The 26,640-nt window shown below is 46.2% G+C and overlaps 1 protein-coding gene across 1 annotated transcript; it reads left to right on the top strand.

Moving 5' to 3' along the window:
* The first annotated feature begins 871 nt into the window (after window positions 1-871).
* EXOC3 (exocyst complex component 3) lies at window positions 872-25,735 on the top strand. Its single transcript, XM_077116774.1, has 13 exons — window positions 872-920; window positions 2,606-2,796; window positions 4,562-4,781; window positions 6,464-7,145; window positions 15,282-15,399; window positions 16,406-16,531; window positions 17,309-17,409; window positions 18,506-18,616; window positions 18,712-18,862; window positions 21,922-22,044; window positions 22,919-23,080; window positions 23,416-23,543; window positions 24,750-25,735. The coding sequence occupies exons 2-13, from the start codon at window positions 2,653-2,655 to the stop codon at window positions 24,919-24,921; spliced, it is 2,238 nt and encodes a 745-aa protein (XP_076972889.1). The 5' UTR covers window positions 872-920; window positions 2,606-2,652; the 3' UTR covers window positions 24,922-25,735.
* The last annotated feature ends 905 nt before the right edge of the window (window positions 25,736-26,640 follow it).

Raw genomic sequence — 26,640 nt, 5'->3', positions numbered from 1 at the left:
CCTGAACACCCCTTCTCTTATCCCAAGATTCACGCAGCTTGGTTTCCATGGCCAGCCAGAACCACAGACCTCAGATGCTACTTACCCCCCTTGCTCTCCGCATTCTGTGACAACCAATCCCACGGCGGTTGTTCTCACATCAATTTCTGACCTCTCTGTGGTCCTTGAGGGGCTGAGTTTGACGCATTTTTGATTGAAGGGTCTACAAAAGGCAGCTCACCGAGTAACTGAGTTTTCTGTGTGCATCAATCATGACAGTCAGGTGTAACTGACAGGTCACTGGGTGTTCCACAGTTCCATTCCTTCATTTACAGACGGCTGCCTGGTCTGGGTAGTTCCTGGGGTTTATTTAGCACACAAGACAGGACCCCCAGCACATTCCGTGGGGAAGACAGACTGTAAACAAATGAACACGGTACAGTGTTAGTAGTGAAACTGGTAAAGAAAACATAAAACAGGGGAAGAGAGGTACAGCGACTCTTTCACATAGGCAGGTCAAGGGTTATAGAGAGGAAATGCGGCGGAGCCCGAGTTTGGTGAGGGTGAGCCCTGAGAAGGGGGTGGGGGCGGGGAGGTTTCCGGCGGAGGGGAAAGCGGCTGCAAAGCCCAAGAGCCAAGAGGTCAGCCTGGCAGACAAGCGGAGAGGCAGAGGCAGGGCCTGGGTCAGAGGGTCAGAGGAGTTGCTCAGGCAGGGTCAGCTCTATCAGATCTTCGCCGCCTTGGGCCGGGGACCCCGTCCTGACGTCTCCCCGGTCTGTGGGGCAAGGACCCCCATGCAGGCAGTCACGTGGCCCGCGGGGCGAGGACATGCCCAGTTCTGTTCTCACAGCCCCGGAGCCGCCCTTCCGGCCGCGCCGCCGGTAGCGGAAGTAGCGGCCGCCTACTTCCGGCGGGGCGCGGGCGGCGGCGGCTGCGCGGCGGTGAGGAGCGGCGGGCCGGGGTCGCTGGTGGGGGTCTGCAGCGGGGCCGGGAGTCGCTCGGCTCGGGCGGGGCGGGCGGCGGCTGCGGGGAGCCGCGGGTTGGACGGCCGGGAGTTGGGTCAGACCCTGTCAGTGTTGAGGGCGGTGGCTCCGCGCGCTACCCGTGGCCGAAATCGTGCTGTCTTCAGGCTGCGATTGGAGCCGTTTCCGAGCGAGCGTGGTCTCGGTCTGCTTTGCAGTTCAGGGCTGGACGTCCTGGATTCTGCTGCCAGGGCCAGCCCAGTCCTGGTAGCGTCTTCCTCCCCCACGGCCCCGCCTGTCCCCCAGAGGAGATAGCGCGCGAGCTCGGCGGGCCGGCCCGCCTCGAGATGGGGCCAGGTAGGCCATGTGCACCTGCCTGGGGCGGCTGGGTGCCCTTTCTCCGATTATCCACCCTTGTGATGGAAATCCTACAGGTTTTAGTGTCAGCGGAAATGCTGATGATAACATGTCACAACACAACAAGAACAAAAAAGCATGGCAAAATTGTATTCGCAATATAATCTCAACTTGTAAAGAAATGCAAAGGGAAAAAAAAGACTGGAAATAAACCCTATTAAAAGTGGTGGCCTCGAGATGGTAGGATTTAAGGATGATTGCTGCTTTGTACTTTTTTGTCCTGTCCAGACTTTTTACATTGGTATGAGTGATTTTATTATCAGGGGAAGTAAAGAAAAAGGAAAGATGGTGGTTGCAGTATAGTTGTAATTGAAAGGGAAAAGTGACAAGAGTGATATGTACGAACAGGGTGGAATTATATAACACGTGATGAACAACCATCCTACATTTCAGAGTTTTTGTGAAAGCAAATGGGAATGAATAGTGAAAAATTCACGGAGAAGGTGAATCTTTTTCATATCTTTAAAAAAATTGATAACAGTCAAAGTCAATTGGATCTAATACTTATTGACTGCTTTTTGGCCAGATCCTTACCAGGTAGCTATCATCCTTACCAGGTAGCTATCCCTTTGCAACCCAGTGACTGTGACATAGTGGAACTAGGATTTGAAGGCAGGTTGCTTGGAATCTGAGCATGTGTGCACTCTGTACACTATACCTTGTTGCCTCGTGAGCAGAGGAGGACATTGTCCTCTGCCCTCTCACCCTTGTTCTCTAGGTCTATGTTTGTATGTAGGTGATAGAACTTGGGTAACCCCAGCTCACAGTAGGTTTTGAGGGGAATCACAGCACTTACATTGGAACTCAGCTGGGGTGGTGGAAGTATGTGCTGGCACCTGTGTGCACCTGTTGTCACTAAGGTGTCCTGGCAGAGCTGCCATGCCAGTGTGGCTAAGGGTAGCATAAAGGCTTAAGAAATGCAAATTGGCCCTATTTAGGGGAAGAGAAGTGCTTAGAAACTGGCATTCTGACATGATAAGTGGTTTAGGCTCCACATGTAAATGTCTGCGTATGTTTACATCTCTCATGCCTGTGAAATGTTGCTGCTTCTCCCATAAGGTTTGTTTTCTTGTTAAGGAGTTCATCATCCTAGTTGAGCTTTCTTTCTAATGTATTGGATGAATGATCTCAAACACTCTCCTCATAGCCACATTATGACCAACTGACTGGAATGGGGAGTGGAGATACATTTTGTACCTAACATCTTTACTTTCCTAACATATCTTTCTCTCCTGCCACACACAAAGGACACCTCTAGTATGACAGGGGTGGAAATTTTGCCTGCTCTTTGACCATGGAGGAGACAGACCGGGAACCCATTGCAACTGCAGTCCAAAGGGTGGCTCAGGTGCTTCAGCGCCCTGACCAGCTGGACAAAGTGGAGCAGTACCGCCGCAGAGAAGCTCGGAAAAAGGCCTCTGTGGAGGCCAGATTAAAGGTATGGAGCCAGAGATAGCATCTTTCTAGGCAGGGCAGAATCATTCTTGAATTTTAGGTTCCTTTGTTAAATTATTGCTTTTTTTTTTTTTTTCATGGGCACTGGGAATCTAACCCAGGTGTCAGCCATGGCAGGCGAGATCTCTGCCACTGAGCCACTGTGGCCCACCCTAAATAATTCATTTTTATTTGTTGAACTTCACTGTTACACCTATTAAATTAGACCTTCTGATGCTATGGAAGGAAAGACACAAGGCTGAACTTTACCTGTAGTTAGCAAATTGTTTCTAACAATGTATTACCAATTAGTATACAAAGAAGTCAGGGAGAATATTGAGAATATCAAAGGAGCAACATATTAAAGCATGCTCAGACATTCCAGGAGTGTCTGTTTATCTTTTGAGCAATACTGGAATAGCGACGACTCTTCTGACTTATTAGATGCTATCCTCTAGAGTTCCCATAGTGCTCATTTTGTTTAGACCATTTCAGCAAATGCTCTGAAGAGCTGCCCCTCTGCCAGGCATTCCACCGGGTGCTGGAGGCAGGAAGAAGGAGGAGAACCCAGCACTGTCAAAAAAGATGTGAAAGGGTGGATCAGGGAGAAAAGCCTCTCGGAGATATTTTATGATTTGGATTGACTGGCTCTCAACTTAATTAATATGACTAGTTGAGGTTTTATTAAAATATGCAAATTCAGTACAGCTATTTGATGTGAGAACCACGGCCTGCTGTAGTAGACAGGAAGATGTTGACTGGTCTTGGGGGTTTAGGGAAATCCCTTGGTGGAAAAGTTAATTCTCGCACTAGTAGGACATTGAGGTCATTCCTAAACTTGAAAAGGTGTGTTAGCACCCAGGTAATAAATAGCAGGTTCAGTGAGACCAGGTAAAGGTCACTTAATTGTGTCAAAAGAGCATCTGAAGATCCTGTTGGACTAGTTTGAGACAGCAGTTTCAGGTTAAAGAATAGCTTGAACCTACTACGTTTTATGCCTGAATGTTTATCTGTTCTAGAAACGTGTGGCATTAATTGATCATTAGTAATAGAGACTTAGGCATTTTGGTCTCTTATAATAATTTTAACTAAGTGTGCCTTAGGCTCCTGTGTGAAAGGAGTTCCTTGCTCTGCCAGTGGTCCCGGTCTCCCTCCCGTCCCCGTCCCCTGGTGCTTGGTCTCCCCATTCTCCCTGCTGGTGGCTTACTTAGGTCTGCAGAGAGAACCTGATTCTCTCAGATGTACCAGTCCCACCCACTGGGGCAGGCTGCCCTCAGGCTGAGTCCAGTTCCTGGCTGAACAAGTAGGAGGCTTTTCCCCCAGAAGCTCATCTACAAGTCCTGATAGTTTTCTTTACCTAAATAAGGCCTATTAGGAAATTTTACCTAAATAAGGCCTATTAGGCCACAAAAGAATGCACAGGGAGCCCAACAAGAGAGAACCCTCAAGGCTGTTGGCCCAGGCGCATACCTGCTCTGGCACTGAACAGCTTCAGGCCAAAGGGGCTGGGTGAGGGTCGATTGATTTTCTCAGCAAAGCTTCCAAAATCTCGTCCTGTTTTTGAGACAGCAATGAAATAAAGAAAAAAAAATGACCTTTTGGAGCAACTAAATCATTACTGAATTTTATTCTGTTTTCTGGGTATTGACTGTTTCAGCTATTTGGGGTCTTTTCTGAACCTGAATTTCTGTGGGGAGGTTTTTTTGCATCAGAAAGAAGCGTGTGGCTGTTTGTTGCTTTGCGTACATATATGGTATTTTTTCCCTTAGGCTGCAATCCAGTCACAGCTGGATGGGGTGCGCACGGGTTTGAGCCAGCTCCACAGCGCCCTGAACGACGTGAAAGACATCCAGCAGTCCCTGGTGGACGTCAGCAAAGACTGGAGACAGAGCATCAACACCATCGAGAGCCTCAAGGATGTGAAGGATGCCGTCGTGCAGCACAGCCAGCTCGCTGCTGCTGTGGAGAATCTCAAAAACATCTTCTCAGGTAATTGCGGGTGGCTGGAGCTGCTGGCATGTGCATCCTCATCATGATGGCCTCCGGGGGCACGTTTGCTCATATGTCCTTGCCCAGGGCCTGTTCTGTCACGCAGTCTGCTTTGCTGACCTCTCTTAGAGTAGTTCTGAGTTTGGTGCCTGGCTGTACATTCGGCGTCTTCTGACTGCTGATGGAAGTAATCACTTGAGCAGTTACGGGCTAGTCACACGGGTGCAGCTCTGTGTGTCAGGGCAGAGGCACAAAAATGGAGAGCTCAGGAATGCCGGGTGGGCCAGCCCCCAGCAAGCAGTTTCCTCAGCCATAGTCCCACTGTTAGAGGGAATGGCCAGCTATGTGGGGCTCTCCTTTCTGTGAGAAGAATCGAGAGGCAGCATCACATGATGTTGACAGGAGCCTGCGCTTTGTGTGGTAGGACTGTGAATGGGGCAAAGGAGTAAAGAAGTGAGTACATGGAGGAGCAGCTCCAGGTGGAGGTGAGTGGGCAGGACGTGCCCAGGATCTCCTGTCGCCTCTGGAGCTAGGCTGGTGGCTGGAGGGCTGGTCAGGGTGGATTGGCCTGGAGGACCACATGTGCTTTGTGGGCGGGAGGGGAGTTGAATGAGGAACAGTCACTGACCAGCCTTGAGCCACGTCCTCCGTCTCCTTGGCCGGTGGCTCCCCACAATTCTCCTCAGACCACCTCCGTCAGAGCCGCACTGCTCACGCTCCATGCCCTTCTGCAGAGCCACTTCTTTCTGTCAGGTTGGCAGTGCTCTTGCCTCCCAAACAAGAAATTTGGGGACAATTGTGTGTCCTTCCCTGATTCTGTCTGTCTGGTTTCTCAGCCTGTTCTCTGTCCTTCCCTGAAATGTGCTCATACACATGTCGCCATTGGCGCTCACCCCCTTACCATTGCTCATGGGCAACAATGGCACAGCAGTGGTGCAGCGGCCCCTCTTGGCCTCTGATCCCTTCCCCACTCAACTCTGCAGAGTGATTTGCTCTCCTGAACTCAGGTGTTCTTCGCACACACCTAAGTAATTTTTTTTAACCAGTGTGGGTCCCCTGTACAGGTGGCCTTTCCCTTTTCTATCGCCTCGTGTCACACCTTTGTTAGCTGTGTCCCATGCCCCCCTCCTTTGGCCCCTTTAGGCTGCGTCAGACTATTGCTGTATGGACTCCTGATGCTCAGATGCATCAGGCTGTGGTCTGGGTTACCTTTTCTTTATCCCCCCTGGGAATGGACAGCCATGGTGCCATGGTAGGAGTGAGAAGTCCTGTCTGTCGGTGAGTGCACCTGCCTGGGATTGGGACAGATGGCTTCTCTGATATTCCCATGCCCGACTCTCCTTCGTAGCATACACTGAGAGCTTTCCTAGTCCACTTCCCTCATCTTAATATCTTGCTGGCTTGTAGCATTTCCTTCCAGTCTTGTGAACCTAATGCCTAATGACCAAAAAGTTACAAGCCTGGAAGCAGTTCATCCATAGCAGTTGAAAATACTTTTCTTCCCTTGGTGAATAAATTAGCCAGCATCTGTGTGGGGAGTTTGTGTTAGGGGTTGATTTTTATTGGGAGATTTTTGTGGTTTAGATCCTTTCAAACTCTTTCCATTGCCTGCTATTCTGCAGTGCTGTGTACACAGCCCTTATGTCATCTTTTTACAGTGCGTCCTTGTGTTTTTTCCCTAGTGCCAGAGATTGTCAGGGAGACTGAGGATTTGATTGAGCAAGGAGAGCTCCTGCAAGCCCATCGGAAGCTGATGGACCTGGAGTGCTCACGCGACGGCCTTATGTACGAGCAGTACCGCATGGACAGCAGGAACGCACATGACATGGCCCTCATCCACAGCTACTTTGGAAGCATGCCTCGGCTCTCAGAGGAGCTGGCCAAGCAGCTGTGGATGGTGCTGCAGAGGTCCTTGGTCACCGTCCGCCGTGACCCCACCTTGCTGGTCTCAGTTGTCAGGATAATTGAAAGGGAAGAAAAAATTGATAGGCGCATGCTTGACCGAAAAAAGCAAACTGGTTTTATTCCTCCTGGAAGACCCAAAAAATGGAAGGAGAAAATGTTTGCCATCTTGGACAGAACAGTAACGACCAGAATTGAGTGCACCCAGGCCGACACCCGGGAGTCTGACAAAATGTGGCTTGTCCGCCATCTAGAAATCATCAGGAAATATGTCCTGGATGACCTCATTGTGGCAAAAAACCTGATGGTTCAGTGTTTCCCACCCCATTATGAGATTTTCAAAAACCTGTTGTCTATGTACCACCAGGCCTTGGACACGCGCATGCAGGAGCTCGCGTCAGAAGACCTGGAAGCCAATGAGATCGTGAGCCTCCTCACTTGGGTTCTGAACACTTACACCAGGTAAAGTCAGCCTGATGTTTTTGTCTTGTCTTTCCCATGGAACTCTGTGTCTAAAAGCTGACGCCTTCTAACTGGTTTCCACACATTGCTTTCATGCCCTTTTCTCTGGACAGGTGTGTGGTGCCCACAGGAGATGTTCTCTGGCTTCTTAGCAATCTTCTTTGTGGTTGATCTGGGTGGGAATTGCACTTGAGGTCAGGACCTAACCTGTGGTTGTTTGAATCCTGTTGTGTTTTAGGGTGAGACAGTCCTCAACACGCCCCTTGTGGTAATCATCCTGAGGAGCATGTGCCGTTAGGCTTGCTTTCTGGAATGGGAAGAGCTAACTTTTATGGGTGCTCACTGCACACTAACTCCTTATCCCTCCCCGTAACCGTACAGGGCAAGTGGGGAATTACCCACTTACAGGTGAGGACACCTGGACCCAGAGCCATCCAGTGATGTCCCCAGAGGCACACGGGTGGGAGGAGACCGCTGGCGTCATTCCTCCTGGCTTCTGACAACACAGCCTTTTTTTTTTTAATTATTTAATTAGATGGTCAGGTGCTATTCAGAAATTATTCTTCTCTAACTCTGTCACACCCAGCTTCCAACCATCTATCCACTTTTTTTTTTTTGCATGGGCAGGCACCGGGAATCGAACCCGGGTCTCTGGCATGGCAGGGGAGAACTCTGCCTGCTGAGCCACGGTGGCCCGCCCTGACAGCACAGCATTTGATGTCATCTTCTCATCAGTGGTGATGATGAAACCTCAAACAAGCACAGTGCTGTTCATTGTTATCATTCTAAATCTGTAGTTAGGTAATATAGCACAAGCCATGTGAAATTTCCAAATGTTTGAACCTTAGACCTTTTTTTTTTTCTGAAGTAATTTCAAACTTATAGGAAGCAGCAGTATATTGGAGACCTCCTCTGATACCCACGTTTTCGAGCTTCTAATGTTTTGCCACATCTGTTGTATCCATCTGACTGTTTTCTAAATGTTTGGAAATAGGTTTTAAACATCATGCCCTGTTTACTGCTTAATACTTCTATGTACATTTTCTGAGAATAGGGTGTTTGTGTAACTACATTAAGTAAATTCAAGTTCAAGAAATTTAGCATGGTATAAGGCATGTAGTTTCCACTTCAGCTTTTCTGTCGTCCCAGTCATCTTTTATGCCTTTTCTCCTCCATCATTAGTTAAGTCCAGGATCCTGAATTGTATCTGATTGGCATTGTCTCTTTGGTCTCCTTTTTTAGATGTTTGTGGTAACATTTATCCAACATAAAATTTCCCATCTCACCCCCTCCCAAGCATAAAATCATTGGCCTTAATCACAGTAACAGTCACCACCAAACACTACTGAAACTTTTCCATGACCCCAAATAGAGACCCTGTGCTCATCACACTTAACTCCCTGCTCCCCCTTCCCCTTGGCTCTAATAACCACGTTCACTTCCTTTTTCTATGAATTTGCTTTTTCTCTTTTTTGGGGGGTGCATGGTCCAGGAATCAAACCTGGGTCTCCCGCATGGAAGGTGAGCATTCTACCACTGAACCACCCATGCACTGTCTACTTTTTTTTTAATTAGAGCATTTGTAGCTTTTCAGAAAAATCATGCAGAAAGTACAAAGTTCCTATGCACCCACCACTCACACAGTTGTGCTATTATTAACATTTTGAGTTAGTGTGGTACCTTTAATTGATGAAACAATATTGTCATTATGCTATTATGCTGAACCCACAGTTTACATCAGGGTCCATTCTTTGTGTTGCACAGTTGTATGGCATTTTGTGTGTGCAGGTGTGTGTGTGTGTGTGTGTGTGTAATTTATATGCAACCTGAAATTTCCCTTTTTATTTTTTCCAAATGTACATTTCAGTGGCGTTAATTACAAGTCGTATCTCATTTATCATCATCCATTGCCAAATGTTTTCCATAACCCCAAATGGAAACTCCATACCAATTAAGTATTAATTCCCTATTCCCCCACACCTGCCTCCCAATCCCTGGTAACCTATATCTTAGTTTCTGACTTTATACATTTGTATATTATGATTATTTTGTATAAGGAGATCATACAGTATCTGTGCTTTTGTGTCTGACTTATTTCATTTAACATGATTTCTTCAAGGTTCATCTATGTCGTAGCTTGAATGAGAACTTTATTCCTTTTTTGGGTCAAGTAATATCTGTTGTATATGTATGCTACATTTGGTTTATCAGTTTATTTGTTGATGGACATTTGGGTTTCTTCCATCTTTTGGAAATTATGAATAATGTAACTAGGAATATTGATGTGCAAACATCTGTTCTAGTCCCTGCCTTCAGTTCTTTGAAGTGCATAGCTAGAAGTGGGATTCCTGGGTCATATGGTGACTGTTAATTATCTAAGGAATTGCCAGACTCTTTTCCACGTGGCTACACCCACTTATGTCCCCACCAATGGTGTATGAAAGTTCCTCTTTCTTCACATCCTTTCCAACACTAGTTTGTTGTTTTTTCTAAATAGTGGCCATTATAATGGGTGTGAAATGTCTCATTGTGGGTTTGATTTGCATTTCCCTGGTGGCTAATGACATTGAGCATCTTCTCATGTATTGGTTGGCTGTTTATAGGTATATATCCAAGTCTTTCCCATTTTTTTATTGGGTCGTTGTTTGACTTTTATTAAAGGCGTTCTTATATATATATAAGTCTTACATATATATATATGTCTGGATATTAAACTCTTTTCAGATATGTGGATTCCAAATATTTTCTCTTATTCTATAAGTTTTTTCTTTAACCAAAGAAATACTTTATTGTAAACAAGATATATAAAGTACAACAGAAGAAATATTGCGCAAATTGTAAGAGTCACAAGGTTTTTTTTTTTTTTTTTTTTTTTGAGAGGAAATAAGGAAACTCTTTTTGGTTTAAGGTCCAGTATACTGGAAAAAGTTAAATGGGAAAACATGGTGACATTTTCACTTGTAGGTTACTTTTTTTACTGTCTTGATAAAGTCCTTTGACGTGCAGAAGTTTTTTGGTGAGGTCACATTTATTTTCTCCTTCGTTGCTTATTCTTTTGAAACCACTGCATAAAATAAAGTTCTGAAGATGTTTCCCTGTTTTCTTCTAGTAGTTTTATAGTTTTGTTCTTATACTTAGGTCTTTGCTTCATTTTGAGTTAATTTTTGTATATGGCATGAGATTGGGATCTCCTTTCATATCTTTGTATATAGCTATCCCAGTTCTCCTGCATCGTTGGTTGAAGAGAGTATTCTTTGATCCTTGTCGAAAATCATTTGGGTAAGGAGTGAGGTTTTACTTCTGAACTTTCAGTTCTATTCCATCCTAAATGTGTAAGGGTCTTGTTTGATGTAATACCTACCTTAATTCCGTGGCATGTACTGATTACTTCTTTATCCCTTCATCCACCCACCGATTTTTGTCATAGATTACATCTTTTTACATTGTGTGCCCCAAACTATAGATTTATCTTTACATAGTTATTTGCATTTTTGTTCCTGTAAGAACAAAAACGTGGAGTTAGAAACCAAAAATTCAACAGTATCAGCTAATTATATTTACCTATGTCATTACCTTTACCAGATATTTTTATTTCCTCACGCGGTTTCGATCTGTTTTCTAGTGTCCCGTTCCTTCAACCTGAAGAACTCCGCATTTCCTGTAGGGCCTGTCTAGTGGTAAGGAGTCCCTCAACTCTGTTATCTGTGAATATCTTCATTTTACCCTCATGTTTGAAAGATACATACAGAATTCGTGGTTGGCAGTTTTTTTCTTTCAGCAATTTTAAATAAATATGCCGTCCCACTGCCTTCTTGCCTCTGTGGTTTCTGACAAGATAGTGACACTTAATCCTCTTAAGGGTCCCTTGTACTTGGCATGTTGCTTCTCTCTTCTGTCTGTCAGAATTCTCTGTCTTTAGCATTTTAAAATTCGGTTTTAGCGTGGCTCAGGATGGGTCTCTTTGAGATTTTCCTGGAGTTCATTTACCTTTTTAGATGTGTATATTCATGTCTTTCATTAAATTTGGGAAGTTTTCAGTAATTGTTTTTTTTTTATTTTTTATTTTTTTACATGGGCAGGCACCGGGAATCGAACCTGGGTCCTCTGGCATGGTAGGCGAGCATTCTGCCTGCTGAGCCACCGTGGCCTACCCAGTAATTGTGTCTTTAAATATTATTTTTGCTGCCTGCTCTCTCTCTTCTCCTTTGGGCACTCCTTTAATGCTTATATTGGTATGCTCAGTGGTTGTTCTAGTTTGCTGGCTGTGGAATGCAATATACCAGAAATGGAATGGCTTTTAAAAAGGGAAATTTATTAAGTTGCAAGTTTATAGCTCTCAGGCTGTGAGAATGTACAAATTAAAGCAAGTCTGTAAAAATGTCCAAGTTAAGGCACCAACAAGAGGTACCGTCACTGAAGAAAGGCTGATGAAGTTCAGGGTTTCTCTTTGAACTGGAAAGGCACATGGCGAACTCGGTAATGTCTGTTAGCTTTCTCTCCAGGCTTGTTTCATGAAGCTCCCTGAGTGTTTTCCTTCTTCATCTCCAAAGGTCTCTGGCCATGTGGGCGCTCGTGGTGGCTCTGTTGCTCTCCTCTCATTCTGTAGTTTCTCCAAAATGCTTCCTCTTTTAAAGGATTCTGGTTGTGCTGGTTTGAATCTGCAATGGACCCCAGAAAAGCCATGTCCTTTAATCCTCATTCAATATTGCTGGGTGGGAGCATTTTGATTGTTCCATAGGGATGTGACCCACCCAATTGTGGGCGATAACTTTTGATGGAGATGTGTCTCCACCCATTGAAGGCAGAGTTGCTTACTGGAATCTTTTAAAAGAGGAAACATTTTGGAGAGTCCCTTTTGTAGAGCCACGAGAAAGCCAGCAGACGCTGCCATGTTAGCCCTGTACCCTTCCAGCTGAGAAAGAAACATTGAACTTCATCGGCCTTCTTGAACCAAGGTATCTTTCCCTGAATGTCTTAAATTGGACATTTCTATAGACTTGTTTTAATTGGGACATTTTCTCAGCCTTAGAACTGTAAACTAACAACTTATTAAATTCCCCCTTTTAAAAGGCATTCCGTTTCTGGTATACTGCATTCCAGCAGCTAGCAAACTAGAACATGGTAATCAAGACCCACCTGGAATGGGTGGAGTCACATCTCCCTCTAATGAAAGGTTAATGCTCACAAGTGGGTGATGAGCCACATCTCCACGGAGATAACCTAATCAAGTCTCCAGCCTGCATTATTGATTAAGGATTGAAAGAAACGGTTGCTCCCGCAAGATGGATTAGGGTTAAACATGGCTTTTCTAGTGCACTCAAATCCTGTCAACCAGCACAGTGGTGTCCAGGGTCTCCCAGCTCCATGCAACTGTTACTTCTAGTTCTCAGACAGTCATTTTTTTTTTTAAATAAAAAAAATTAACTAGACCTAGAGAACATTATGCTGAGTGAGTGTAGCCAAAAACTAAAGGACAAATACTGTATGGTCCCACTGATGTGAACCGACATTCGAGAACAAACTTGGAATATGTCATTGGTAACAGAGTCCAGCAGGAGTTAGAAACAGGGTAAGATAATGGGTAATTGGAGCTGAAGGGATACAGACTGTGCAACAGGACTAGATACAAAAACTCAAAAATGGACAGCACAATAATACCTAATTGTAAAGTAATCATGTTAAGACACTGAATGAAGCTGCATCTGAGCTATGGGGTTTTTTTTGTCTGTTGTTTGTTTGTTTGTCTTTTTTTTACTATTATTATTATTTTTATATTTTTTCTCTATATTAACATTCTATATCTTTTTCTGTTGTGTTGCTAGTTCTTCTAAACTGATGCAAATGTACTAAGAAACGATGATCATGCATCTATGTGATGATGTTAAGAATTACTGATTGCATATGTAGAATGGTATGTTTTCTAAATGTTGGGTTAATTTCTTTTTTTCCGTTAATTAATAATAAAAAAAAGAAATAAAAAAGCAAAAACTCATACAAACCATAAAAAAAAAAAATTAACTAACAACATTTAGAAATCATTCCATTCTACATATGCAATCAGTGATTCTTAATATCATCACATAGATGTATGATCATCATTTCTTAGTACATTTTCATCGATTTAGAAAAAGAAATAGCAAGACAACAGAAAAAGAAGTAAAATGATAATATAGAGAAAAAATAAAAATAAAAAATACAAAAAATATATCAAAAAACAAAAACAAACAAACAAACAAAACTATAGCTCAGATGCAGCTTCATTCAGTGTTTTAACATAATTACATTACAATTAGGTAGTATTGTGCTGTCCATTTTTGAGTTTTTGTATTCAGTCAGACAGTCATTTTAATTGTCTTCTCTTTACTTTCACTGATTCTTCTGTCAGCCTCGATCTGCTATTGAACCTCTCTAGGGACCTTTTGAAAAGTCTTTTGTTATTACGTCTTTAGCTCTGGTTGCTTTTTATGATTTCTGTCTCTTCATTGAAGCTCTCTTTTTATTCATCTATCATTTTCTTGATCTCTTTTAGTTCTTTGTTCATGCTTTTTTTTTTTTTTAGCTCTTTGAGCAAACTTAAGGCAATTTTTAAAAAAGTCTTTGATATTTCCAAAGTTTGGTTTTCTTCATTGGTGGTTTCTAATGCTTTATCTTGCTTTTTTGCATGGGCTATCATTTCCTGTTTTCTTTTCATGCCTTGAAATCTTTTAGTATACACTGGGCTTTTAAATATTTTAATCCGTTATCTTGGAATTGAATCATGGAGGTTTCTGTCCATTAAGCTTGTATCCAGCTGGTTATGACTGAAGTTTTTTGAGTGCTAGTAGTTAACAAAAAGAAAAGAAATCCCCCCTCCTGTCTTGGTGGGCTGGCCTGTGTGAGTGTTCTGGGCTCAGCCGCCCACAGTGGGGCTGAAGGAACAGCCTGGGCAGAGGCACAGAGTCCCTGGTCTGAACAGGCAGGTCTCACCTGGGCATGTGTGTGGCCCCAGAAATATCCTCCATTTACATGGATAGGAGTGTTTCTTTTCCCCTATGGAATGTGCTTCTCTTCTGGTTCTTCTTCCTATATGGTATATCCAAAGGCAGTCCTTTGCCCCAGGCACTTGCAGTTTGCTGGTTCTCTTACTGGCTTTAGCTGCTAGGCAGGCTGCGTTGTTGACATACCTGTGTGGGTTCCCTGGGCCAGTCCCTCGGTGCCCCACACAACTTGGTGCAGGGGTCCGTGTGTCATGGTCTGTGTCAGGGCTCTTCTGCCAGGGACCCCCAGGAGTTGCTGAGCTGGGGAAGAGGTGGGGGTGGGCCAGCTGTGGTGCCCCGAGCATCCCTGCACTGTTTAGGTTGCCTTTTTCTTGATTTGATGCTCAGCCAGTTACTCCAAAGCTTTAACTGTTTTCCACAGCTCTGAGAAAGATGATTCTGCCTGTTTGGGCTGTTACTTAAAACTTTGTGGGGGCTCAGAGCCTTGGAGCACCTCGCTCTGCCATCTTGAGACATTTCTCCTAATCTTAGACTGTTTAAGGATCCAACCTCATATACAACTGCTAACTTTTTTTATGAAAGCTTTTTCCTGAAACTGATCATCTGTTCCTCTGCCTTCTTAAGCAAGGTGGCTGAATAAAAGTCTCGCTTTTTCTTAATTTTGTTTATCAGTGTTATGAATTCTCTGCTCTTGTCATTGTTCCCCTGCACAGGCTGATACCGTCAATTGCAATAGCCTAGGTTTCTGAATTTCAGAACTTGTTCACTAACACCTTACATAATAAAAAGCCACTTATTGAGCACCTCCTGTTTGCCAGACCCTGCCTGGGCCCTGGAGACTTGGGGGAGCAGGACAAGCAGGCCCTAGCACCTCTTGTGCTCTTGTGCCTTCCAGCTTTGAGGTGGGCTCAAGGGGGTTGACATGAATGCCGTGGTCACCTAGCTGGCAAACGTGAAATCCAGTGACACCTGGGTCCCTTACTGACCATCTGATGCACTTCCCATGGTCTCCACTGCTTCCCTTTCTTGTTCCTGTTTGGGGTAGTCACTGAGGTCTTTAGTGTTGTCAGTACCCTGTGTCAGGTGACAGAAGAGCTCTCCCTTAAGAGTTTCTTTCTATATCCCTTACAGCTAGTCTCATTTTTGCTTTTCAATGTAGCGGAGAGATGATGGGAAACGTGGAGCTGGCCCCAGAAGTGGATATTACCACCCTGGAACCTCTACTTTCTCCAAACGTGGTTTCTGAGCTGCTTGACACATACATGTCCACACTCACTGTGAGTAAGAGCCAGGCCTGTGTCTGGCATGCAGCTGTCTACATCGATTGCCTGAGTGTGCTGGGCTTCAGCTGATGGCAGTGGGTGAGAGAAGGGGGTGAGGAGTCTGTCTTCACATTTACTCCCATGAGGATATGTTGCTCGTAGTATCTCTGGCTCTGTCTCTACTGCTAGAAAATCAGGCCTCAATTGCACCTTTTCCAGTTAAATGAGGATGGTGGTCCCTTTGCTGTCACAGTGCATTTCATTCCACAAATGTGGACCCCTCCTCCTTCTGGCCCTGACCCTGGGACATCTTGTGGCAGAGTGCTCTGGTTCCTCCCTAGAGGTGCTTAGCGGGGCTCTTAATCCTGAGCCCAGGAGGGAGGGAGGATAGAGTTAGGACACCAAGTGTGAATCTGACTGCATCCTGATGGCCACCAGGTGGTTGTAGAGAACTACACGGGAGGTAAGAGCTGGCTTTGTGGAAGAGGTGTCTGTGCAGCAAGACATTCTAGCTACAATGCTGAGAATGGCCGTAGGAACTAGGGAGAGAAGCTTCTGTGCCTTTGTTGGGGCTGTGGGTGACAAGGGGTTATTGTTTCTGCCCTTTGGTGCACTGGCCCTCACCAGATGCCTGTTTGCCTTGTGCTTGCATGTATTCTGATTGGCGCAGTTCCTGCCAGCCCTGGCCTTATCTCTGGCATGGTATTCATCCCGAAGGTCTTCTGGTTGATTTTCCCTCTTTGTGTTCAGAGTCGGGGCTCTGATGAAGCTACCCTTTTGTAAGTCTACAAAGAGTGGCGCATGCTCTCTGCCCTTTGAGCGCAGCCATGGCCAGCACCCACCTCCCCTGTGGCTGGGAGCATCATTCTGGCGCTCTCTGGGCTCCTGCAGAGCTGTGCTTCATTTGTGCAGCTGCGTACTGCTGGGGAGAAGCTGCTTTGGCTCAGTCACCAGGCTTGCTGCACAATGGCCTTTTCTTTCTTTCTTCTTCTCTCCCTTGGGTAAATGCATCCTTCCTCAGTCGAACATTATTGCCTGGCTACGGAAAGCACTAGAGACGGACAAGAAAGACTGGATGAAGGAGACCGAGCCTGAGGCTGACCAGGACGGGTACTTCCAGACAACGCTCCCCGCCATCGTCTTCCAGGTACAGCCCTGCAGGGATTTGCATTCCCCAACCCCACAGGTCCGTGGATTTGTAGGTTTCACAGAGGGCATAAGAATGCTGATCATCTGTAGAGCACAGTGGGGCTATGGATACCCTGTGTCATGTCTGTCCTCTTCCCTCTCCAGTGATGGGGAACAAGGCTCATGCTTGTGTAGTGACTTTGCCCATCTTCATATCAGGTTCATCTTCATAATCTTCTTGGATTTGAGCTGGAACTAATTATACGTTATTTTATCTGTAATAAATAGCCAATATTTGTCTTCATAAGAGCCTCAAAATTGACCCTGATCTGATGAATTTGGGAGAGGAGGTCCTTTAGCATTTAAAAATATGTCCTGCGTGTTTGCCACAACACTCGGTGCTGACCAACATTCATTCTCTTTCAGTTAATTCACTTTTTTATGAATTATGCAGAAACAGCTGAGAGGCCGGGACTCCAGCCCCTACTGCCACTGCTTCTGGCAGGAGCCTTTGCCTTCCTCGCCAGTTCTCAGCCCACCAAGCCATGCAGTGTGGAAGTGCTTGTTCCCCCTTGGTAGAAACCAATTTGCAGCAGATAGAGAGTCACATGGTTTTAATCTAGCAAGAAAGTTTTTTATTTTTAACTAACTGTTGTTTTTCACGTAGTTTGTTTTCTCTGAATTTGGACTATCCTAATGACTAATTAGCAGGTGGGGCTTTAGAGCATGGGTTGCCTGCACTCTAAGTATACTTTTGTGAGTTTATGTCAGAATTCATAAGTTCTCCACTTTTTAGATGTTCGAACAGAATCTTCAAGTTGCTGCTCAGATAAGTGAAGATTTGAAAACAAAGGTACTAGTTTTGTGTCTTCAGCAAATGAATTCTTTCTTAAGTAGGTATGTATTTTTACCAATATGTTAATCTAGAAAGTATATATTTTCAAAAATTAAAAGCAAAAATTTGTTGATCCTTTTATGTTTATGCCTGCTATTTAAAAACAAACAAACAAACAAATACCCTAGGATTCCCTGGACCACACTTTGTTAATCAGAAACAGCAGAAGGTGGACCAGGCCTCCTTGCCGTCTCCTTCTGAAGTCTGTCACGCCGTTGTCCTGGAGCCCCCAGTCTTACACTGTCAGGTCCTGAGTGATGTCATCAGTGCACTGGCAATACAACAATTAGGGTTTCTTCTTTACACAAGTTACCCTTTTTTGTTTATCTGAACTCCCTTGGGATTAATTGCCTTTTTAAGAGAGAACTTAGTGTTACAAGTTAGTTTGCTTATCAGGAGAGCTTTTTTATAAAGGGTGTTCTAGTTTGCTAGTGGCCGGAATATAACACACCAGAGACGGATTGGCTTTTAATAAAAGGGGATTTATTTTGTTAGTTCTTCAGAGGAAAGGCAGCTAACTTTCCACTGAGGTTCTTTCTTACATGGGAAGGCACAGGATGGTCTCTGCTGGCCTTCTCTCCAGGCCCCTGGGTTCCAACAGTTTTCCCTGGGGTGATTTCTTTCTGCATCTCCAAAGGCCTGGGCTGAGCTGCGAATGCTGAGATGAGATATGCTGAGCTGCTTGAGCTGTGCTATATCGAACTCTCTCATTTAAGTGCCAGCCAATTAAATCAAGCATCATTCATTACAGCAGGCATGCCTCTTAGCCGACTGCAGATGTAATGAGCAACAGATGAGGTTCATGTACCATTGGCTCAAGTCCACAGCAGCAGAATTAGGCACATTCACCTGGCCAAGTTGACAACTGAATCTAACTACCACAAAGGGTATTAATTCTGTTTCTCAAAAGAGTATATTTCTGAGAATTATATATTTCCACTTTCACCTGCATTTGGAAATATTTCAGATGTTTTGAGAAGTATGGCCAAATGTTAGTGATGTGCAAGCTCTTTATTAGGCATAATTCGGCATCATGTCTTAAACATCTCTGGTGTTAGCCTTCAGTAAAGCTTTGATGTGGTGGTCGCATTTTCTTAGATACAAAGATGAAGCTCAGTCGTATAAAGAAGAGCACCTCCGGAATCGGCAGCACCCCCATTGCTATGTTCAGTACATGATAGCCATCATCAACAACTGTCAGACCTTTAAGTAAGTGACCGCTAGTGGAAATTATGATTGAGGAACCAAGGGAAAGAGTGCGAGAACACTCAAATGCTCCGTTGAACCTTAATGTTTTGTTACAGAGAATCCATAGTCAGTTTAAAAAGGAAGTATTTAAAACATGAGATGGAAGAGGGAACGTCTGTGAGCCAACCGAATGTGGACATGATTTTAGACACCATTGCCAAGGAGGGCTGCAGCGGCTTGCTGGAGGAGGTCTTCCTGGATCTGGAGGTTGGAATTGCTCTTTTGTTCTTTAATTTTCTGGCCTAAAAACTGCAAGGATTTCCATACTGCCCTTTGGGGCACTTTGCAAACCGTGCAGCATGTGAGCTGTATAAACTAGCTGAGATGTGTGTTAGCAGCTCACTGTTTCATTCGTATTAAATTAAGTTAAAGGACCTTTGTTTCCCTGTGACGTGGTTGCTTCTTTGTATGATGCAGACCTGGATTTTGGGGTCCTTGTGCACAATTGAATAGAGATTCCCAGTAATTATAATTAAAGACCTCAAACCACTTAGTGGATTACAAAATAGAAACAAGTATATGGAAAGAAGACTGACTGTATTCATCAGCAAATACTTGGTGCCAAAAACAAAGCCAGGTGCACATGCCTGGGTACACACAGATTCACAAGATGTGTTCACATACACATGACATTTGCACACTTACACATTCACACCCACACAAATGCACAAAATCATGGTCTCAGGCATATGCACAGTGCCCTACATATGAACGCACAAATGCAGACACACTTGTACACACGTGCACATCCTTTGTGTGCGTGCGTACCCCAAAAAGCCACTGGACCAGTCTCACCTTTAAATAGAGATGCAAACCAAGTGTACTCAGGCAAAAGTCATTAACATAATGAATTTAGCATTGAGTCAAAGGTATGAAATGCCATGAAGAAGTAGTTTTATTTCAGATATATGAGGATGGGTCAGCATCATCCAAAGTTACTGGCAGCAATCACAATCACAATGTATTTTAAAAATAAAGCTATCATTACTTCAGTACATGCTGAATAGGCATTTTATAAAATTCGACAGCCATTTCTGGTAAAAGTCCTCAACATAACTGTGACTAGAAGAAAGTAAGTGGTGATAACTATCAGAAATCAACAGCTTTCTCACAGGGACAGTTCCACAGAAAGACGCACGAGCTGAGGAGGCTGGCGCCAATGTTTAGCAAAAGGCATGAGTTACAGGAAAGGAAGAGAAAGAGTGTGTAGAGGAAATTTGCATGTATGGGAAATGTATGTGAACCAAGTGAAAAATTGTCAGAACTAATGAAATGTAGAGAAGTGACAGGATGAATACTTTTAAAATTTCTCTTGTTTCTCCCAGTTGTCACTGGAAAATGCAGTGGGAAAAGCCTCCATTCATGTTGCAGGGAAAATGTCAAATTACCCAGAGATGAGCTCAGTGGGGTTCTTGGGGACCACGCAGGCGCAGGCCCCAGAGAAGCAGTTCGTTAGGGCTCCAGCTCTGCCTGAACCTTCCAGACATTTAGTGCAGTTCTGTTCAAATTCTCCAGAAAGTCTTTAGGGGAAGCCTAAGGGGGTTCTAAGAGTCCTCTGAAGAAAAAATGTAAAAAATGGCTAAGAAATTTTTGAAAAGAAGATGTAAAGCCTACGTAGTTAGGGAGGGCGCAGTATATAAAAATGTAATGTAGTTCTCTGAGCAGTAGAAGGAGGTGTGGGCCTGGCGTGGGAACAGACAGATGGATCATGGGACTGAATGGGGTCAGCTCTGTAGACTGTGAAGACGCCCAGACTCAGCCCTTTGGGCATTCAGAAGTGGTGCTGACAACCTGCCACATGCGGGGGTGGGGGGGGGGGGTGGGAATTCAGTTCCAGGTTTGCCCCACGATTAGCACAAAAATAAAACTTAGATGTTAAGAACTTTAAATGTGAAAAGTCAAACAACAGACTACCTGAAGAAAATAGAATAACATTTCATACTCTTGGTATAGGACTTTTTTTTTCTTTTGGCATGATGCCAAAATCAGAAACTGTAGAAGCAAAGATTCATGCAGAATTTTGAAATTTTTGTTTAGCAAAATACAACTTAATGCTGAAAGGACATTTTCCAAATTCGGCAGAAATATTACATCTGGTAGGATTAGTCTTCTTCCTCACGAGCGATTCCACATTTCCCTGGAAAGGCAGCACAGTAATAATGGGGTGAAGTGACCTCCTTTGTCACCTGAAGTGAGGGGCCAAGAAGGACGCAGTGTCAATTCTGTGGATTCTACCCCCCGATGGAATTCCTGCGGAGGCTGAGGCTCACTTAAGGGCGTGATGCAGAGTCATGGCCTGGTTCCTCGCAGCGTCAGGCTGGCAGAGCACGGCCTGGGCTCATCCTGCCAGAGGGAGGGGGCGGAGGGTGGCCTGGTCAGGTGGCCGTGTCTCACTCGGTATTATTTCCTGGTTCTGATTTCTGTCCTGGGATTGTGTAGGAGAGCCTGGGCTGTTAGGAAATGCATGCGAGAGTGTTTCAGGAAGTACCTTTCTCTAAGACAGAAGAAAATAGTATGGGTTTGAAATTATTTAAAAATTAACATTTTTAAAAAAGACAATACAGTAGGCAAAGGACATGTATAGACATTTCACAGGAAAAGGAATACAGATGTCTTAAACATGAAGCAAAATGCCCAGTCTTACTGATCATCAAACAAATGCAAATTAAAACAGATTTTTATTTGTGGCATGGCAGGATGACAAAGGTTGAAGACATGACAACATTGCATTGTCGAGGGTGTGTGGAAAGCAGTGCTTTCTGGTAGTCTGTGGAAAAACTGAATTGGTGCAGTGTTTGGAATGTGGAAATGGCTCTCGAAGTTTTAATTGTGCAGCCTTTTTGATTGAACAGTTCCATTCTAAGGAATTTCACCTACAGGAATGATGTAAATTCACTGCAGCATAATTCAGAATTGGAAAATGTGAAAACATTTTAATTAACCTCAGTAGATAAGTGTGTAAAGGTATATCCATATGTGTAGATCTTATAACTAAAATATTTACATACACATATATTTAATAGCATGTTTTGTGAAGCAAGTTACAGAATCTCACATATAGTATAAATCCCATTATTTAAGGAACTGTTTGCAGATTATGTAATATTGTCATTTTTATTACAATATGTAATAATGTAATTTTTTCTGAGTGTCATAATCAGAAAATGAAGACGACAGCAGATAGGACCTCAGGTGCCTCCACACCCTGCAGCTGTTGCTGAGCCCCTCGGAGGCGGTGTTTTCCATGATTTGTTTTTGCTTTTCAGCAACATCTCAATGAGTTAATGACAAAGAAATGGCTGTTAGGATCCAATGCTGTGGACATTATCTGTGTTACCGTGGAAGACTATTTCAATGATTTTGCCAAAATTAAAAAGCCATATAAAAAGGTAAGGTGGTGGAAATTAGTTGTGCACCCTGCAGGCTTGGTCTTCGTGCAGGGCCTGCCTTGCGCTTCCCTTGGAGCTCGGTGAAGTTGTGCAGGTGTTTTCCTTGCCCAAGGAGCTGAGGCACAGCAGTGTTCACGATGGCTTAGAGACAAAAAGGTGGTGGTGAGGGGGCCTCCTTGTTAAGGCGATGGATGGAGATCATTCCCTGATTTTCTTGTTTCCCAACTCCTGACACTACAGGAAGAGATGTGTTAGGGGCTGGGCCTGCCGGGAAGGGGTCAGTGGGAGCAGAAGCCAGTGCAGGCCTTGGCCTCCAGGCTCCCAGGTGAGGGGTGGGGGTACTGGCCACTGCCCAGATAAAGGGGCCCTGGCGAGCACCCGCCCCAGTCCTCCAGCCCGGCCGCTGCCTTCACAGCCCGTGAGCACTGGGTATTACTCTACTTCCCAGAGTCTTCCGAGGATGTCCATAAACTTGGATAATTTCTCCCTACGGGGTTTTGAACAGCTTTAATTAGGTGTATTTTAGGGCAGTGCGTTCTCTGTTATTGAAGGTGTTATCTTTTTTGAGTTGGGTTTCCTCGCTGCTTTTCCAGTTGCTGCAGCCCTGTGGCATGTGTTGGTACCTGTTGCAGACAGATTTATAAATTTAGTATCAGGTTTTAGTATCATAAATTTTAGTTTTGAGGAAATACTGTGGATATGGTTATGGTTTTCTAAGTTAAACGCATACTGAAATTACAGGTGTGCTTATTTAGCTTAATATATTTAGTTTAAATTCTGCCTGTCGTACTGATGAGAAATTTGAAGGAAGTGCTCAGTTTTATATTAATATGTCCGTATCAAAGCAGCAACCCCCCCCCCCATTCTGCCGCAGAGGATGACAGCCGAGGCGCAGCGGCGGGTGGTGGTGGAGTATGTCCGCGCTGTCCTGCAGAAGCGCATCTCGTTCCGCAGCGCTGAGGAGCGCAAGGAGGGTGCCGAGAGGATGCTCAAGGAGGCCGAGCAGTTCCGCTTCCTCTTCAGGAAGCTTGCGGCGGTGAGCGCTGGGGCGCCTATCTGTGATGACTAGGGGCACGGGCAGGTCTCCTCTGTAGTGTCCTGCCCTGGGGCTTTCTAGGTCAGTTTACAGGGGCCAGCCACATTGGGAACCAAGGGACTGAGTCCCACCTCTTGTGTGAGCAGATCGGGGCAGCCGAGTGGTCGGGGCCACCGAGCCTGTGAGGGGCACCGCTGTCCTAGGCGTGGCAGGAGCACAGCTTGGCCTTGAGGCTGCCACCCGTTGGGGCTGGGCGGGAAGTGAGGGACTTTGCAGAGTAAAACCCGTCACGAGTCTGCTCACTGGGTCCTTGTCCTACCTACCGTGTTCCCTAGGGATCTGGCGAAGAAGCTGATGGGCACTGCGATACCATCGTAGCCATCGCAGAGGTCATCAAACTCACAGACCCTTCTCTGCTCTACCTGGAAGTCTCGACTCTCGTCAGTAAATATCCGGATATCAGGTAACGGCCTCTCTTCCTGCTTCAGCTGGACTTTATGATGTTGAGCCACAAGGTGAAGTGCCCTGGGGACAGCAGGTCCAAGCCAGGGCTCAGCTGGGTGCTGCTCCCGGCCGCAGGGAATGGGGGCACAGAGCTCCACGCCGGGCTTTGGGCTCCACAGCCTTAGCCAGAGCTTCCCGGCTGCCGGCCGCACCCTTGGAAGACGAGTGTCTGCACACCAGGTGCTGGACGCCTCCCAGGGGACACACAGGTTGAGACGTGGCGGTGAAATGTCCAAGGGGGCCGAGAGTGCCGGAGAGGAGGAGGCCTGGAGGGGCCCAGGAGGGCTGTGGTGTGGTTGGGCTGCGTGCTGGTGGCGGGGGCACCCAGGGCGAGAGTGAGGAGGCGTCCATGTGTGTAGGAGCGTTTTCATGCTGTCTGTGCTCCCGCTCCACCCCAGCCTGCTGCCATCTTGGTGGTGATAAGACCCCATCCCCGCACCCCTACAGGCTTCTAGCCCCAGCGGCAGAGCTGCCGTGGTTCTGACAGGCAGGTCTGGGGAGGCCTTCACAGGCTGAGGCCCCGCACATTTGGCTGGAGCATTAGGAGCCGGGTCTGGGTGGGTGGGCAGCGCCAACGCCCTGATGTGCTGGGGTGGGGGACCAGGATCCCTGAGGTGCTGGACAGTCTTGCAGGACATTCTGCACTGCAGAGTGACAGCGGCAACCCCACCGTGCACGGCTGCCTCAGCGAGGGGATGCCGGCTCAGTGAGGGGGCCTCAGCAAGGGGTGCTGGCACAGGGAGCGGCGTGGTCCCATCTGCGGCTCTGCCTGTCTGAATGAGGGTGCCCAGTGGGCCGCCTGTCTGCCGCCCTCCTGCTATAGGAAGGCTTTCGGCTGAGCAGAGATACCGGAAAACATTAGAGACTTCCTGCTCGCGTGCATTGAGAAGAGACCTGGGTTATAGGTAATTGTTCTGTAATCCACAAACTTCTCCAGCAAGAGCAAAGGAGCGAGCAGTGCAGCAAGGAATGCAGCTTTCTCCCTAAGCCCAAGGATAGGCGTGTCTCTGGGGGTGGCAGTCGGGGCGGCAGGGCCCGGTGTGGGGGTTGGCTCATCCGAGTGCCCCCCAGCACTGCCTGGCCAGTGCTGCCCCAGGGCAGGGGTGGGGTCTCGGGCTCCTGTGCAGACGCTCTGCTGACATCTCTGCACCCCCTGTGCCCCCAGAGATGACCACATTGGGGCGCTGCTGGCTGTGCGGGGGGACGCCACCCGGGACATGAAACAGACCATCATCGAGACGCTGGAGCAGGGCTCAACTCAGACCAACCCGGACTATGTGCCCATTTTCAAAGAGATCGTCGTGCCCAGTCTGAACGTGACGAAGCTGCTTAAGTGATGTCTGTCCCCCCACCTCTCCTGCAGTGTGATCAAACTCCAGGGCCTTCCATGTTGGGTTTGATCATTGGGTTCACACCTGCCTCCAGTGCTGAAAGGTGCAGGGAACAAGGCTTCTTGAAGAGTTGGAACAGCTATGGCCCTGGGGTCTATGACAGAGGGTTCTGTCCTCGCAGCTGGTGTTTCTCAGTGCTGACGGGTGTGGCGCCGGGGAGATGTGCAGCCCTGCTTGGCGTCTGTGCATCTCCTCGTGTTTCTGCCTGGGACCAGCAGTTTTGAAACTCTGCTGCTTAATTAAGGGGTCTCTTCTCCCTGCAGAGAAACAAAAAGGCGTCTCTCTCCTTGCCCAGTTCCTGCAGCTTCGAGCTAGTGATCACCTGACGGCACCCAGGTGTCAGACCTCTGAACTAAAAGCTCCCCTTGGCCTGCACATCGCAGGAGTGCTCCCGGCTGCCCTTGCCTGTTACCCCGGCTCTAGAGGCCAACTTGGGGTGTGGGGCACAGGGTTCTGGGGGCCGCCAGGCTGTCTGACTATTCTTGAGTGCTCCCCAAGTCCCTTCCAAGTCAGGAACTCCGGCGGCGCCAGTGCCACCCGGCCTCTGAATGCCCCCCACCCCTCTGCCTGGGCCCGGGTGTGCTGCTCTCATGGGGGACCTGCCCCATTGTCCCCCCATGACTGATGCTCTCACGGGAGACCTGCCCCATCGTCCCTGCCATGTGAGTAGGTCTCTGCACTGAGTGGGTGCTGGCCAGGTAAAATGTGGTATAAATTTGATAAAAGCATGTGACAATTAAAGTTAGTTGCTGTATTTTAAGATATGTACATTTTGCTTATTCTGAATGAGGCATAATCTCTTCCTTTCTCCATAATTTATAGGGGAAGGGAAGGAGAAGAGGAGGGGAAGGGGAGTGGAGGAGTCTGTTTCATCTCCAGTGAAGTAAAACAAGTTTTAAAAATAATACTTTTTTTTGAAATATCAAAGCCTAATGGTATCAGTAATTATAAATTACATACAGTTCTTATTTAGTGTTAACTTCACCAAATCAACAAGAATTAGAAGTGTGCTATAATCTCATCTGTATTATTTTCCTTTTTTATTGTTTGAATTTGATGAATTGTTACTGGCTCGGAAGGAATACATCTTACAGATATCTAGTCAATGTAATGCCCTTTGGGACGTTTCAGTCTCTTTATTTAAAACACAGGGGACTGCGGTAGGGAAGGCCGACACTGGCCAGAGAGTAGGGCTGGACAGCTGCGCAGCTTCTCACTGAACTCCGGGTTCATCCTGTAAAATTATACTGTGATTCAGCTGAAATCTTCCAAGGCAGGAAATTTCCTTGATTCTCAGATTTACTCAGGTTTCCCAGAAAAGGAGGTGCTGGACTCCTGCACTGCATTTATTTCAGGGTAGGAGGCCCCGCCCTGAGTTCCTTGAGTGGACTGTACCTCCCTCTGTGAGCACGCAGGCCTCCCCCCGTGAGCATGCAGCCCCCCACAGCTCCCCTGTGAGCACACAGCCCCCCTCTTCTGTGAGCATGAAAAATGTCTCTGTGGCACCTAGACCTCAAGTACAGCCTGTCAGGAAGGGCTGGGGGCCCAGCCAGCTGTCCAGGAAGCCTCTGGCCAGTCTGACCTGCTCCTAGCCAAGGTAGGGAATCCAGGCAGATGCCCCTGCTGGGACACGAAGGGACATGCAGGAAGCTGGCCCCTTCACCA

The sequence above is a fragment of the Tamandua tetradactyla genome, chromosome 9 (assembly GCF_023851605.1).
Source record: "Tamandua tetradactyla isolate mTamTet1 chromosome 9, mTamTet1.pri, whole genome shotgun sequence".
NCBI classification, from domain to species: domain Eukaryota; kingdom Metazoa; phylum Chordata; class Mammalia; order Pilosa; family Myrmecophagidae; genus Tamandua; species Tamandua tetradactyla.
Note: the sequence above shows the minus strand (reverse complement) of the source record. Positions and strands in the feature narration are given on the sequence as shown.